This window comes from Gadus macrocephalus, chromosome 9 (genome assembly GCF_031168955.1).
Source record: "Gadus macrocephalus chromosome 9, ASM3116895v1".
NCBI lineage: Eukaryota > Metazoa > Chordata > Actinopteri > Gadiformes > Gadidae > Gadus > Gadus macrocephalus.
Genome location: NC_082390.1, coordinates 19,924,423 through 19,938,564, shown reverse-complemented (window position 1 = coordinate 19,938,564; position 14,142 = coordinate 19,924,423). Strand labels below are relative to the sequence as shown.

At 45.7% G+C, this 14,142-nt stretch overlaps 1 protein-coding gene across 1 annotated transcript in view; it reads right to left on the bottom strand.

The window, feature by feature from the left end:
- ano3 (anoctamin 3) overlaps positions 1–14,142 on the bottom strand; it is a 36,600-nt gene that overhangs the window by 21,416 nt on the left and 1,042 nt on the right. The window contains 3 exon segments of the mRNA XM_060061607.1: positions 594–749; positions 1,316–1,446; positions 4,430–4,639. Of these exon segments, the coding sequence (XP_059917590.1) occupies positions 594–749; positions 1,316–1,446; positions 4,430–4,639 (497 nt within the window).

The window sequence follows — 14,142 nt, the reverse complement described above, 5'->3', positions numbered from 1 at the left end:
TATGTGTTAAGTTCTCTTTGCCGAAAATTACATGACGACTAAGTGTTTCTGTAGTTGTAGAAGAAAATGCTATTCCATGCGTGAATTAGGCCTATTATTTTGCCAAAAACAAGAAAAAAAAGAAATTCATGTCTCAGCTGAGACTGCAAAAGCATTTTCAAAATATGAACTCGTCAATGTTAAATGCGCTGGCTCTTGTGTGCTACTTGTGTTTCGCGCTTCTCATTTGCGTTTCAGACCATTAAAATAGGGCCCATAATGTCATCAGGTAGGAGAACAAGACCCTTGCACTAGAGAGTGTTATCTTATCTTAGAAACTTTATCCATGCTGATGCAGTAACCTTTTCCCAAACGCGATTTACCTTAACTCTATTACCACTATGATACTACATTGCCACATAACTCTCTTCCACTGTATCCACTGTATATCGTTTTAATAGGAAACTATTATGGGTCAGATTATTCATTCACTTTATAACACTGTCGTTTTTAAGTTAGAGATAATTACAGTCTTTGTAGAGGTTAGAGCCCAGCTTGTAAGACAATGAAAGGAGACTGAGTGAACTGTGTTGGATGGTTTTAAAGACCCCCACCTCCTTCTCCAGCACCATGCCCTCCGCCCGCAGGTTCTTCTCGAAGGTGCACCTCTTCTCCACCTGCAGGCTGGACTTCTTGTACACCAGGATGTAATCGATCCTCTTCTTACCGTCTCGCAGGAGCAGCCCTGACGACTTGGGTCGATTCTTCCCCTGAAAAGATGAGAACCTCAGCCTCTGTACGATACTGGGTTAACCCTGGTGGGTTAAAGCAGTACTGGGTTAACCACTACTGTTCTAAATGATACTGGGTTAACCCTGGTGGGTTAAAGCAGTACTGGGTTAACCACTACTGTTCTAAATGATACTGGGTTAACCCTGGTGGGTTAAAGCAGTACTGGGTTAACCACTACTGTTCTAAATGATACTGGGTTAACCATTGTGGGTTAAAGCAGTACTGGGTTAACCACTACTATTATACAATCACACTGGGCAAAACACTGATAGGGTGAAAACTACTGGGCTGAAACATTTCTGTGCTGAACACAACTGGGACAAATCAATACTGGGCTAAAGACTACTGGGCTAAACCCTACTGGGCTAAAGACCAATGGGCTAAACCCTACTGGGCAAACCACTACTGGGTTAAGCCTTACTGGGCTCACCACTACTGGGCTAAAGCCCTCCCCTGTGCTGCAGGTAAAGAGGTACAGTAGCAGGATATCATACCCGCCATGCGGTGATGGTTGTGGAGCCTTTGAGAGCGTGTGATTGGTCACCTGAACAGAGTCTGACCGCGCCTCCAGTCGGGCCCGGGTCACGTGTTTCTGGACCAGGAAGGACTGGTTGGCGGGGGGCTCGTAGGCCCGGGACTCGGACTCCTCCACATCGCGGTCTTTGCTCTCCTCAGCTGGTAACAGACACAGGGCGACGGATGAGGCAAGGAAGAATGGAGCAGGAACCAGGAACGGAATTGTATCATTGGATCCAATTCCGTTGGATCTTTTTAATGTGCTTTCACATTTACATTTAGGGCATTTAGCAGACGCTTTATCCAAAATGACTTACAATAAGTACATTTGTGAAGGAGTAGTAATTTATCGCTATCTGTATGGTAAGGATCTTCATAGAACCAAGACTAGTGTCACCCGTTGTTAAGGAGACTTATTGCATCTCGCACAAGCGCAGAACGTACACTCTACTGTGTAGTTGGCTGTCGTCTTTGCGGTGTGTTTCAATGCAACTTTCCTGCCGAACGGGTCAGACGAGAGGCAACGGAGTGGTCGGATAAAGGTTTGAGTCTGGGCTGCTTGTTGGCCCCTTAAGATGCTACAAAACAAATTTTTTTTTTTTTTTTCTTCTTGTTCTGCTCGCCAGAGCCTGAATGCTTATCACTGGCGGTTTAATCGATTAAGAACGTATTTATAAGTGGACGTACTTTGTGGAGGATCTCTCGTCAACAGCATGAACACAATGTTTTGTCATCTATATCCGCATGTGTTTGTAAATCTTGGTATGGTGTGTGTGTGTGTGTGTGTGTATTTGTGTGTAAGTGTGTTTGTGTGTGGGTGGGTGTGTATGTGTGTGTGTGTGTGTGTGTGTTGGTTTTCTGTTTGAGTGTGTATGTGTATGTGTGTCTGTGTGTTTGTGTGTGTGTGTGTGTGTGTGTGTGTGTGTGTGTGTGTGTTGGTTTTCTGTTTGTATGTTTGTTTGTGTGCATGTGTGTGTGTGTGCAGAGTATCACAAGGACGCTCCCATTAGACCTCATCGCCACAACATTTGCTTTGGAAACATTGTTGACCAGACCAGACTGTGAGAGCAGAAGCAGCCATGACATCATCTGGTGTTAGAGCGCGGCAGCCACAGCTCACATCCAGGCGGACGTGTGAGTCTGAGCAGCAGCTTGACTCCGTCTGAAAGCGGCGTCCTGGTGTGAGCAGGGCCGTCTGACTGCACGGTGCTCACCACGCCCCTCCGCCCCCAGGTGGACACCACGGTAACAGACGGCACACACCATTCTGCCTTTACAAAGAAGCGCTTTTAATGTGGAAAGCGACATAATTGTGATTCCTCTAATCCTGAGAGTCGCTTACGGCTAAACATCGGAGCGTGCGTGCGTGTGTGTTTGGGTTTGCATACTTAAGCGGAAGATAGGTCTCTCTGTGCCCGGTGAATAGTGAGAGACAGCCATCTTGAGGCATCTAAATATGATCAGTTTTATCCTTGGAATCCACTTCAGTGCTTCTCAGTCCCCCCCCCCCCCCAACCCACAAACACTCTGTGTACTTCCTACTTGAAGCCGTCCTCAGGGAGGGTATAAAAAAGCGTGCCTACTTAGGAGATCACACTTCAATAGCAGCACACATCGATTCTAATGTCAACCTTTCATTCTTCCTGTCCAGACGCAGAATAACTGGATATGGATTCTTCTCATGCAGAGTCGATGGGGATAATTGGATGTCATGGGGTTTTCTAGACCAATAAATAAAGAGGTTTTAAAAATGGACTCAAGTCACTAAGCAGTCAGCCTGTCAGGTACTGAATGTCGATTGCTGAATTGTGCTAACTATCAAGTTGATTTAGGTCCAAGTGAGGACGACAGCATAAAGCACTGAATACAGGAGCATGCCTGAGAAAGGGTGGTTAGAGGGAACAAATAGACTTCCCTGAACCGGGGTTTCTAAATCCACTTGCTGATTTATTTCTGGGACAAAGGGGCTATTGAAATAAACTCGACTTCCTTGATTGCTTTATTTTTACATGAGTCATTTGGCGTTCATATCACATTGCCCTGGTCTGTCTCTCTGCAGTCTGAGACAGGCCTAGAGTACCCCCCACCACACATGCATGCACACACACACACACACACACACACACACACACACACACACACACACACACACGCACACGCACACACACACACTCACATAAATGAGCAAGCACACATAAACATGCAAAAACATACACACGCATATAAACGTGCATGCACACATAAAAATAGACACACACACATACATAAATGAGAAAACACACCCATAAAAGTTCACACACACACACACACAATAAATGCACGAACACACACAAACGCATATAAACGTGCGTGCACACGTACACATAGACACACACACATAAATGAGCACGCATAAATTAATGTGCACACACACACACATAATCATGCACAAACACAAACGCACGCATATAAACTTGCACGCATATACACATAGGAACACACACACAATTCCCCTGAGGTGCTTTCAGATACTTAGATAACTATCTATACCCGACATCTAATTCTCTCCTTCCGCCAGCTTTCTGAAACGTGTCTCCTCCGCAGCGTTAGCCACGGACACACAACCCATGCCAACACGCTCTGCCCAGTCTGCTGCAAAGTGTTCACTGAGAAATTAACTATATATATATATATATATATATATATATATATATATACACTTAGGAATAAGTGAGAATGAATGAAAAATAACAGAGTAGGTAGGTAGGAAGGTATGGGGAGAGTACAGGGGTCAAGGGTCAGCTGTAGCATGCCTCATCTGACCCCTCCCCCATTGTACTCGTGCTGTGAGCGTACCAGTGGCCTGTGACCAGCGACACCCTGATCAGAGAAACACATCCACACTGAGCTACGCAGACTATCAAGGTGTGCATGGATGTCCAATCGGTAACTCTGGGTGTATAGTCCCGGCCAGACAGAATCACATGACACATAGCAGGTGGACTAACTAGCAGACCGACTGACTAGCAGACGAACTGACTGATGGACTAACTAGCAGACCAACTGCCTAGCAAACGGACAGACGAACGGACCAACAAGCAGGCGGGCAAACTAGCAGACGGACTGAGTGCCGGAGGGCCGGAGGGACTGCCTGCGGACTGACCGGGCTGCGGGGGCAGCAGGCTGCAGGAGGTGCTGATGCTGTGGGTGATGCGCGGGGCCTCGGGTTTGGCCTCGCTGGGGCTGAGGGGGACGGACAGGAAGTGGTTGAGGTTGAGGGGGTGGGTCTGGCTGGGCGCCAGGCAGGGCAGGCTGCGGCGGGTGGGCTTCAGGGTCTTCTCCTTCAGGATCTCACTGATGCTGTTGTGCATGCCTAGCGGACAGGAGATAGGAGATAGGAACCAGGAGACGGGAGACAGGTAGGAACAAGGAATAGGAGATAGGAGAAAGGTAGGAACCAGTAGATAGGAACCAGGAGAAAGGAGATAGGAAAGAGGGAACGGAGACAGGAAAAAGGGAGACAAGGGATTGCCTCAAAGAAATAGGAAAAAGGAAATAGGAATCAGGAAACAGGAGACAGAATATAGACACAAGAAGATAGGACAGAAGATAGGACAGAAGATAGGAGATATGAAAAGTAGATTTGAGACATGACCAGGCAGGAACAAGGAGATGGGATATAAGGGATAGGGGTCAGGAACAAGGAAACAGGAGACATGAGATAGGGAACAGGGGATAGGAAGGAGGAAAGAAGATTTAAGAGACAGGGAGGACAGGAGACAGGAAAGAGGAGAGTAAAAGACAGGAAGTTAGCGACAAATTGGTAGTTTGTAAAGTTGAAAACCAACAGAAAAGAAAGAGCAACTGACTACAAGAACGCATCATAAAAAAAGATCACAGAACAGGTTCATAGAATCTTTTTTATTGAAGAAAGAAAAGTCGATCATAAGGTTGAGAATCATAAGACAACAGACAGAAGAAAAACCCATTCTCTATTCACTTAAAGAAGAGAAATAGCAGAAGAAATAGATGAAAAGAAAGGTATGCAAATCTATAAAAAGACAAGTAGAAGACGTTTTGTAATCTGTCTCAGACGAGAGCATAAAATCAATGTCTGGAACGGAGGAGCGGGGTGAGGAGAGGAGGGGGACTGGGGGCGGACTCATTTCAATCAGTCATAGGTACATCCCCGCGTGGGTAACCAGGCTGCTAATGATGTCATACATCACATATACGCACACATGCTCGCGCACGCACACACGCACGCAAACTTGAACGAACACACACACGCAGAGACAAACACACACACACACACACACACAGACGCACACACACACACACAAACACATACAGAATCACACACAAAGACAAACAGGCACTAACACACACACACACACACACACACACACACACACACACACACACACACACACACACACACACACACACACACACACACACACACACACACACACACACAAACACACACACACAAACACACACACACAGAGACACACAAACACACACGCAAAGACACACACACACACACACACAAATACACACGCATACAGACACACACTCACACACAAACACACACACAGAAGTGCATTTACATCGCCATCCCCGCCTTTCAATCATAAACCGTCATTCTCGCTACCATGATAAAAACCCTGTTTCATCTGCACCATTCACCACACGTGATGTATGTGTTCTCCCACGGCTGGCCCGCGGAGAGGTGGTTTGGGGAACTGGCTCTCCTGAGACAACGTTGAGATCCTTGGTAGAGACGCGGCTTCGGTCCGTTGCATTAGGGGAGAACAATTACCTTGATAACACTGGGATATGCGTCATAGCTCATGATTATGGGGCCCACGCAGAATTTTACATAAGCCTAATTATGAATTGTAAGCAGGGAAAAAAGGCTAGTTATAATGAAAGTGTGGGTGTGTGTCGGGGGGGGGGGTCTTTGTTAAACCTGACCTTGACGAGCATGTCATCTCCCCGCGCCAACGAGGCAAGCCCCCCCGTTAAGGGGGCCTGTCGTCGTTGCCGCAGCCCCAGAGAGACGGCGTCTCCCACATCTTCCAGCAAGGTGCCCGAGGAGGGGGATGATGTTGTCTCTGGCTGGCGAGGCGACCTTCCCTCTAAACGCTCTGCTGCAGTGATAATTCACTCCCAGGGCCCTGCAGGGCCCTCCCACGCGCTAACACACCGCTCGTGTGTCCCTGTCCTCGCCGGCGTTTCGTCTGGACGTCCCTGCTCGGCTGCTTAGGGGGGGGGGGGGGGGGCAGGCATGGTTAAAGCTCAGGCTGTGAGGCCTGGACCACCTCATCACTCTGTTTGTATGGGCGCCTCCGTGATATTAACCGAATAAACTATGGCCAAAACCAAACAGGGTGCTGTTTGAAGCCACTGCATTAATAGTGAGAGTGGCCGGGTCGCTGGCACGCATTCCCAATCAAGTGAGGTGTCTCTAAGTGTTAGAGTCCGGATCATTTTCCTTATTATATCTTAGAGGAAAATTAGCACAGACTGAGATTTCTGCCTTTCCATGAATGAATCTCAATCTTACATGACAAAATAATTTTCTATAATCGCATAGAAATAGACGCTTGCTTTCCTGGTCGTGTTTATCATTGTTGAAAGAATATATCTTGTCGGAAAACTTCTTGACAGCAAAGTATCTGATTTAATGGGGCATGATCATGGGCATACCTACAGACAGCATTAAAGCATCTTCAATGAGGAAGTGGGTGTAGATGATTCTCATTGGGAAACATTCACATCGTGGTCATTGAAATGATTTTAGGTCTGATATCAACACAACAATGGTGAGGGGAGGACTGTGTGGAGACTGGAATGGCTATCGCCAACCATGGATAGAGAGGCCAAGTTCATCTGCAATACACTGTCGGACAAAGTGGACATGTCTGCATGAATAGAAGCACCTAAAGGAATCCACATAGTAAATATCATGTCAGGAGTTTGCCATGGACCTCAGAGGAGTGGAGCTATCTAAAGAAGGTTATATCATTTGTGATTTTTCCTTTGTCCACGACAACCAATTTCTTTGACATTCGTCTTCTGTCACCAAGTTACAATTCTGAAGGAGCGAACGAGATGTTTTACGATTCGTTTGTCAAACTAGCTAGCCTGGGAACAAGACAAACGAGTGAGTTCATGTTGTATTTTTGCCCTGGCAGATATTCTTGCCCCTCTTGTGTTTAGACAGGCTGTGACCTGGACCAGCCAATCACAACCGTTTATCCAATGTTGGAGACCGGCCAATTACAAGCGTTTATCTAATGTTGGACGGGTCTGATACAAGATGGTGGCTCCTGTCCAATGGTCCAAAGAATGACGACCGCTGTCCTTTCATGATCACTTTCCCTCGACCTTGATGGCCTACAATGTTGGAGAAATATAGGCACAAAAGGGAAACTAGATGAATCTCACATTGAGAATGGTGGCCCACGCTCACCTTAATGTCCACTCCTGTACTGGCATGAATCCCAATAAGTACGGTTGCATGAAAAAGTTTGTTGTTAATGTCATCGTTTGAATGACCGAATGGTGCGTTGCTTGCATGTTCCTGCCGCAAGGAATTGTGGGACGGCATTATCGTATTTACTTATATATGAATGGATCGGCCAGTGTACCCCAAGAAAGGAGGCATTGTTCCTTAGCATTGGGAGAGCCCAAACAGCTCTTATAATGGCTGCCACTTCGATATGTAACTTCACTCAGTTAGGAACCTTACTAAGCAAAGAAGACGTTTGGACCACAGCCGAGCACTAGATGACTAAAGGACCAATATGGCTGAACGGCCTGCTGAATCCTCTATCGGGACAGAATTAAACGCGCTATAATAACATCAAACAACTGCACCTAAAGCCTCTGTTGATAAGAAGATGTGTTTGCCGTACTTCCGACAAGATTTGGTAAAGGTTCAATAAACCACTGCAGTACTCAGTTCTAAAGCGCACCTTCTCTGCTCTGATGGTTGTAGGTCTACTTGATTGTTTCTAGAGGCCTTTTGTTCTGCAGCCAAAGATAACACCCTTGCAAATCAAAAATTACCCGAGAGGTTCCAGACTAATACGCTTCAGAGAAACGTTATGGTTGTGGAGCTACACACCAGCATGAGCTCAGGGTGTTTCATTATACAGACTGAATCTCTTTCAGTCCCTTAGGTCCGCCGTCTGTAATTCACTCTCATCACATAAAGGATGATTTGTTACAGTTTTCCTCTGCTGACGGAGGAGATATTGGCCAGCGATCCAGCAGTGTGAATATCATTCATTTCCAGTGGGTTTGTTCCTTGTGGCCATCGGCAGAAGGCTTTAACATGTTTGTAGTGCTACATCAGAGACCGGTGAGCTAACAGCACAACAGGGACGTGGATCACAGACTCCCAAATGATTCCCAAAGTTAAAAATAGCCAAAGGCATCGGAACGGGTTCGTATTTAGGTGTGAAACAGCTCCATGGTTACTACACATAAAAAAAAAAAGTATTGCACATAGAGAGAGAACTGAACAAGACATTATTCTTCACCTTCAATATGTTATATTATTACGGAGTCAGACTATTACATATTTTATTCAAGAAGTAACAAAAGAACGGAAAATCTTCAGGTAGAATAATTGAAGACAAACCAATGCAAAGAGGTGCTTGCTCAGACTTAAACGACAGGCCATGTAGTCTCCAAGGTCAATACTAGCTTAGGAAGACAGCCCTAAGCAGGCAGCAGGGCCATGCATCTTACAAATGAAGAATAATGTTCAACCGAAACAAACGGACGGTGAAGTACCGATGTGGAAAGATGTCAGAGCCTATTGCTATTGCTCTGTTGGTATTTCAAGAGTTGACCGCTCATCTCCATCTAAAGGTTTTTTTCCTGTGAATTTTGCTCATGATGTGTGCTCCTATGTGAACGGTTGATTGCAGGACAGACTGTATATAAAGGGTCAACTGATGGCAAATCCTGCTTTAATCTCACGGTGGGCTGGAGGCCAATGGCTAAAACTGTTTTATCAGCATGACTTTAATCCTGTAGTTTGTGTGTGTGTGTGTGTGTGTGCGCACATCTGTATTTGTGTGTGGGTGTGTGGGTATGGATGCACATCTGTGTATGTGAGGGTCAGTGAATGTGTGTGTTTACATCTGTATGTGTGGGTGTGTGCATGCAAATCTGTATTTGGTTTGTGGTTGTGCCCACGCATGTGTTTGTGTGTGTGAGTGTTTGTGTGCATTTGTGTGTGCGTGTGTGTGTGCGTGCGTGCGTGCATGCGTGTGGGCGGGCGGGCGTGCGTGCGTGTTTGTGTGTGTGTTCATGTGTGTGTGTGTGTTTGTCTTTGTGTGATTGCCCCAAACAGCCCCAGAGGTTCATGGGGGGGCTGTTCCCCAAACAGCCCCAGAGGTCCACGACCCCCCAGGCCGCCCTCCTGAGGGGAGGTCTTGACCCTGCCAGGGACGTCCTGATCTTCCCGACGCAGTTTTTTCCTCCATGGGTCTTGCGCCAGCAGATTAAAAAAGATTTATGTGGTGTGTGGTTTTACGCTGGCCCGTGTGTCAGTGCCAGCGTGCCTGTGTTTGTGAGTGTTTGTGTGTGTTTGTGTGTGTGTGTGTGTATGTGTGTGTGTGTGTGTGTGTGTGTGTATGTGTATGTGTGAGCGTTTGCGCTCTTGTGTGTGTGTGTGCGCGTGTGTGCGTGCACACGCATGTGAGTGTGTGTGCATGTGTGTGCATGACGGGCCGTATGACATCAGTGTAGCGCCTGAATCTGTAGCACATTTTACTAGCGAGTGTAAAAGCATTTCAGTAGTTTATGCAAAAGGTTCCACTAGTTGTTACGAGATTTTTTCAGTTGTTTGAGTGAATGTGTTTCAGTTGTGTATGTAAAAGCTTTCACTTGTGTGTGTGTGGAGTTTTCAGTATAGTATGTGAATTAGTTTGGTTTAATATGTGTATGCGCATGCTAATTCTGAATAATGTCCCATACGGACCCTCATATGTGTGTGTTTGTGTGTGTGTGTGTGTGTTTGTGTGTGTGTCTGTGTATGTGTGCATGTGCGTATGTGTGTGTGTGTGTGTGTGTGTGTGTGTGTGTGTGTGTGTGTGTGTGTGTGTGTGTGTGTGTGTGTGTGTGTGTGTGTGTGTGTGTGTGTGTGTGTGTGTGAGTGTGTGAGGGTAGGGTGACCCAAAATGAGTCCTTCCAGATATTCAAGTTGACTTTTCTTAATGAGTACATGCCTGGCCTTGCACTAATAGATTTGCAAATATGGTTGCTAATACACAAAGGTATAAAAACAAGTTCTCCTCTGAGGACAGCCTTCCATGCAGAGTTTACTCAGTCGATTTCTACACTTCCTCAGGCGTTGCCATTGTGTTTGTATTCAGCAGACTGCGATCCTCCGTTAGCATTAACAAGGTCCCTCCCCCTAGCTCTGATTGGTTCTATCAATTTGTAAATTAAGGAAGAGGCTTTCAACGGATGGAGGGCAGACTGATCTGCAGAGGGAAACAACATGAACTGCCAGGATCAGGACGGCCTCGGCCAGGGGGGGGGGCGGTGCCCCAGAAGTACAACGCATCCCATGAATGACAGGGACTTAAAAAAATAATATCAGACCAGTCCATGTTGAATCTGGACCAGGTTGAAGTCAGCAAGACGGGCGTCTATATATAGCGCTCCTCTGTACACGTTTGTTGGGGTGCAAGCTGGGGGATAATTCAGGTCAGTGGGCTCTTCCAGCTCATGCTTCTATGTTCCAGAACCTCAATTATTCATCGGTGGGCTCTTGGCTCGCTGGGAGCCGCAGCGCTCCAGCCCACCAGGGTCTCCACACGGCGCCCTGCTTAGAAGCCCCCGACACGCCAGGGGATCTGAGGGGCTGTTCGGGGCAGCCACCACACACACACACACACACACACACACACACACACACACACACACACACACACACACACACACACACACACACACACACACACACACACACACGTGTACACACAGATACAGGCAGATAGTATTGCATGCAAAACGTATGCATGTCTGTGTGCCCGCGTGTGTGTTTGTGTTTGTGTGTATGTGTTTGTGGGTGTGTTTGTGTTGCACATAGCATGTGTGATCAGTCTCCAAGCACGGTAGCCGCACTCCCTTGTTTTTCTGCGATGTGCTGATGCTTTGGATAAAGCAAGTCATAAAGTCACTCATAAAGTAACTCATAAAGTAATTCATAAAGTAACTCATGAAGTAACTTATAATCCATTCAGCACATATAACGATTGAGTCATCCAATAAGTCAGCAATATCCACACAGGGCCCCAAACCTAAGTGATTACAGTCCAATCATTGTGTGTGGGCATTAATCCGATAACACCCAGTTTAATTATGTAATTACTTGGCTATCATTACCAAGATACATGCGGCCAGGTGAGGCTCTGTATCTGTGAGCACCCCTCACACCAGATGGCACTTCTGTTTTAATGGTTTTGTTTCATCATGGATGGTTTACTGGCTGGTTTACTGGGTGATCCTATCAAGCCTCCTGGCTCAACCCCTGGACTGCATCGTCTGAGAAGATTAACATCCCGCCTGACGTCAGCGCGCTTGTGTTTTCCCATTTCCCATCTGAACTTAATTAAAAAGACAAATGTCTTCTCACTCTTCTTCTTGTTGTAATATTGCCTGCAATGTAGTAATCCCCCCCCCCCCCCCCCCTACGGAGCCTCAGCTGTGGGTGAGTCCAGCAGGAATACCTATCCATAAACACCTCTGGACTCAGGGCCTGGGAAATATTCCACACTGCACCACATCTTTCATCTGTACAGCCATTGGAAGCTGAACAGTTTAAAACCATGCTGCAAAACACCCAGAGTTGGCATCGTACTCATGTGTGCACGGTAGATCTTTTAAAGGATTAAAATATTCCATTACATCGTTTTTTCCTAATATTTAAAGTGTGGTTTTCTATCCCGAACCGTGTTTATTTGTGCGGTCTCGAACTCAAACCATCTGCCTGCTTGCATAAGCCGACAGGTGGCATGCTACTGATTGTACAATCTAAGATTTAAGCAATTTTTTTTCCCCCTGATAGCAATCACTCTAACACACACAACCACACATGGACACACACACACACACAGTCAAATACACTCACACACACACACACACACACACACACACAGACACACACAAATACACAAACAGACTCACACACACAGACTCACAAATACACACATACACAAGCTCACACGCACACAGCTTTTGTCAAGATTATATTTGTGATGATCTCCTCTCTTTAGGCCTACTTCTTTTTATGTTGCCATTTCAATATCAGTATCCCGTAACAATCATCTCACAACTATTGAGACAATATACAGAATGATGCATCTAATATAGCATATTGATCTTTCATCCTCTATCAGATTCCTGGTGAGTGACACTCTTCTGTGATCTCATTGCAATAGGAAACAGGACCTGGCCAGCATGCAGGATGCATTCTGTGATGTATTTTTAATCAGGTCTTTAATTATTTATATTTAAGACTTCAGATGCTATATTATTTCCATGAGTCTCTTGGCCTACTCTATGGATACTATCGCCTAGTATCTGCCCAGGTTATGTTGTCTATGTCTTTGCATCTATATGGGTGGATAACACGTGCATATGCCTCTGAAAGGTCATGCTGCAGGCAACTCATTGAGTCCCGTGTAGGAGCCGAGGATTCTCTTCGCCAGACACATCCTCCCTCGTTCACGATAACAACCTGCCGGAGACACGCTCAGGCCTTTCTGCGCATTAATAAGAGCGATGTGCATTGCGTTAATATTTGAGTTGGTCCTTGCCGGCCTCTGAGTGGACTGACTTCTCACTGTACTGACTCTGCCTCCCATCTGCTGGGAGACGAGGCTCTCACGCCAGGCTCGAGGTGAAACCAAGGATCAGATAACTTTCCTTCTCAGCCCACTGGAAATTGTTCCTGTCGATTTTATAATACATAGATAGAGATAGATTGTATTGATTATTGGTCTGTTTTATATTTATATAATCTCAAGTTTCTTGCTATTTCTCATTCTATATGGTTGAACGTCTGTGTTGATACAAACTGGGTATTGAATATATCTCTGTGTATTTGTGTCTGACTCGATCCATGTTTTGATGCGTCCCTCAGTCTGTTTAGTGATCCCCTAAACGTCTCATCTGTCCTCCAGAATTAACGGCCTTTCATTTCGTAATGTGAAGCATTACGAGCATCAGGGGGTAACCACACGGCTCTCATGTTTTTAGCAGACGCTATGATCTATTGACAAACATCTTCATGAAGTCCTTCTAGATACACTGGACACTGTTTGATTTGTTGAGAGCATGGAAATGTTTCAGACAGCAGCCTCCATAGGAACAGAGGGCAGTTTGTGAAACCTTATCTTGCAACAAATAGAAGTATAATTTCTACAATACTCAATAGATATTATAGAACACATATGAGAACAGGAGAGATATGAGTGCTGCCCCCTTGCCCCCACATGATACTGATATTCAACATCAAATACACCCTGCACACAGGGAACCTTTCACACGGGATTTGTCCGCACTCTGTTCACCACGACTGTGTTGCACATATTCTGTTTTCTTTTACCAATGAACCGCATCCTTTCAATACAAACAGTGTTCATGATAGGTCAAAAAATTATTCACTTTATGATTTCACGATTGCTTCAATACAGATAAATATATACATGTATGCACAATCAGTAAATTGAGAATATAAGTGAGGAATGATACTCGATAATTGATTTAAAGGGCATTAGTAGTGATAGCTTATACCCTCATAACGCGGAGGTTCAGAACGAGGTTAACACTACATTCCAA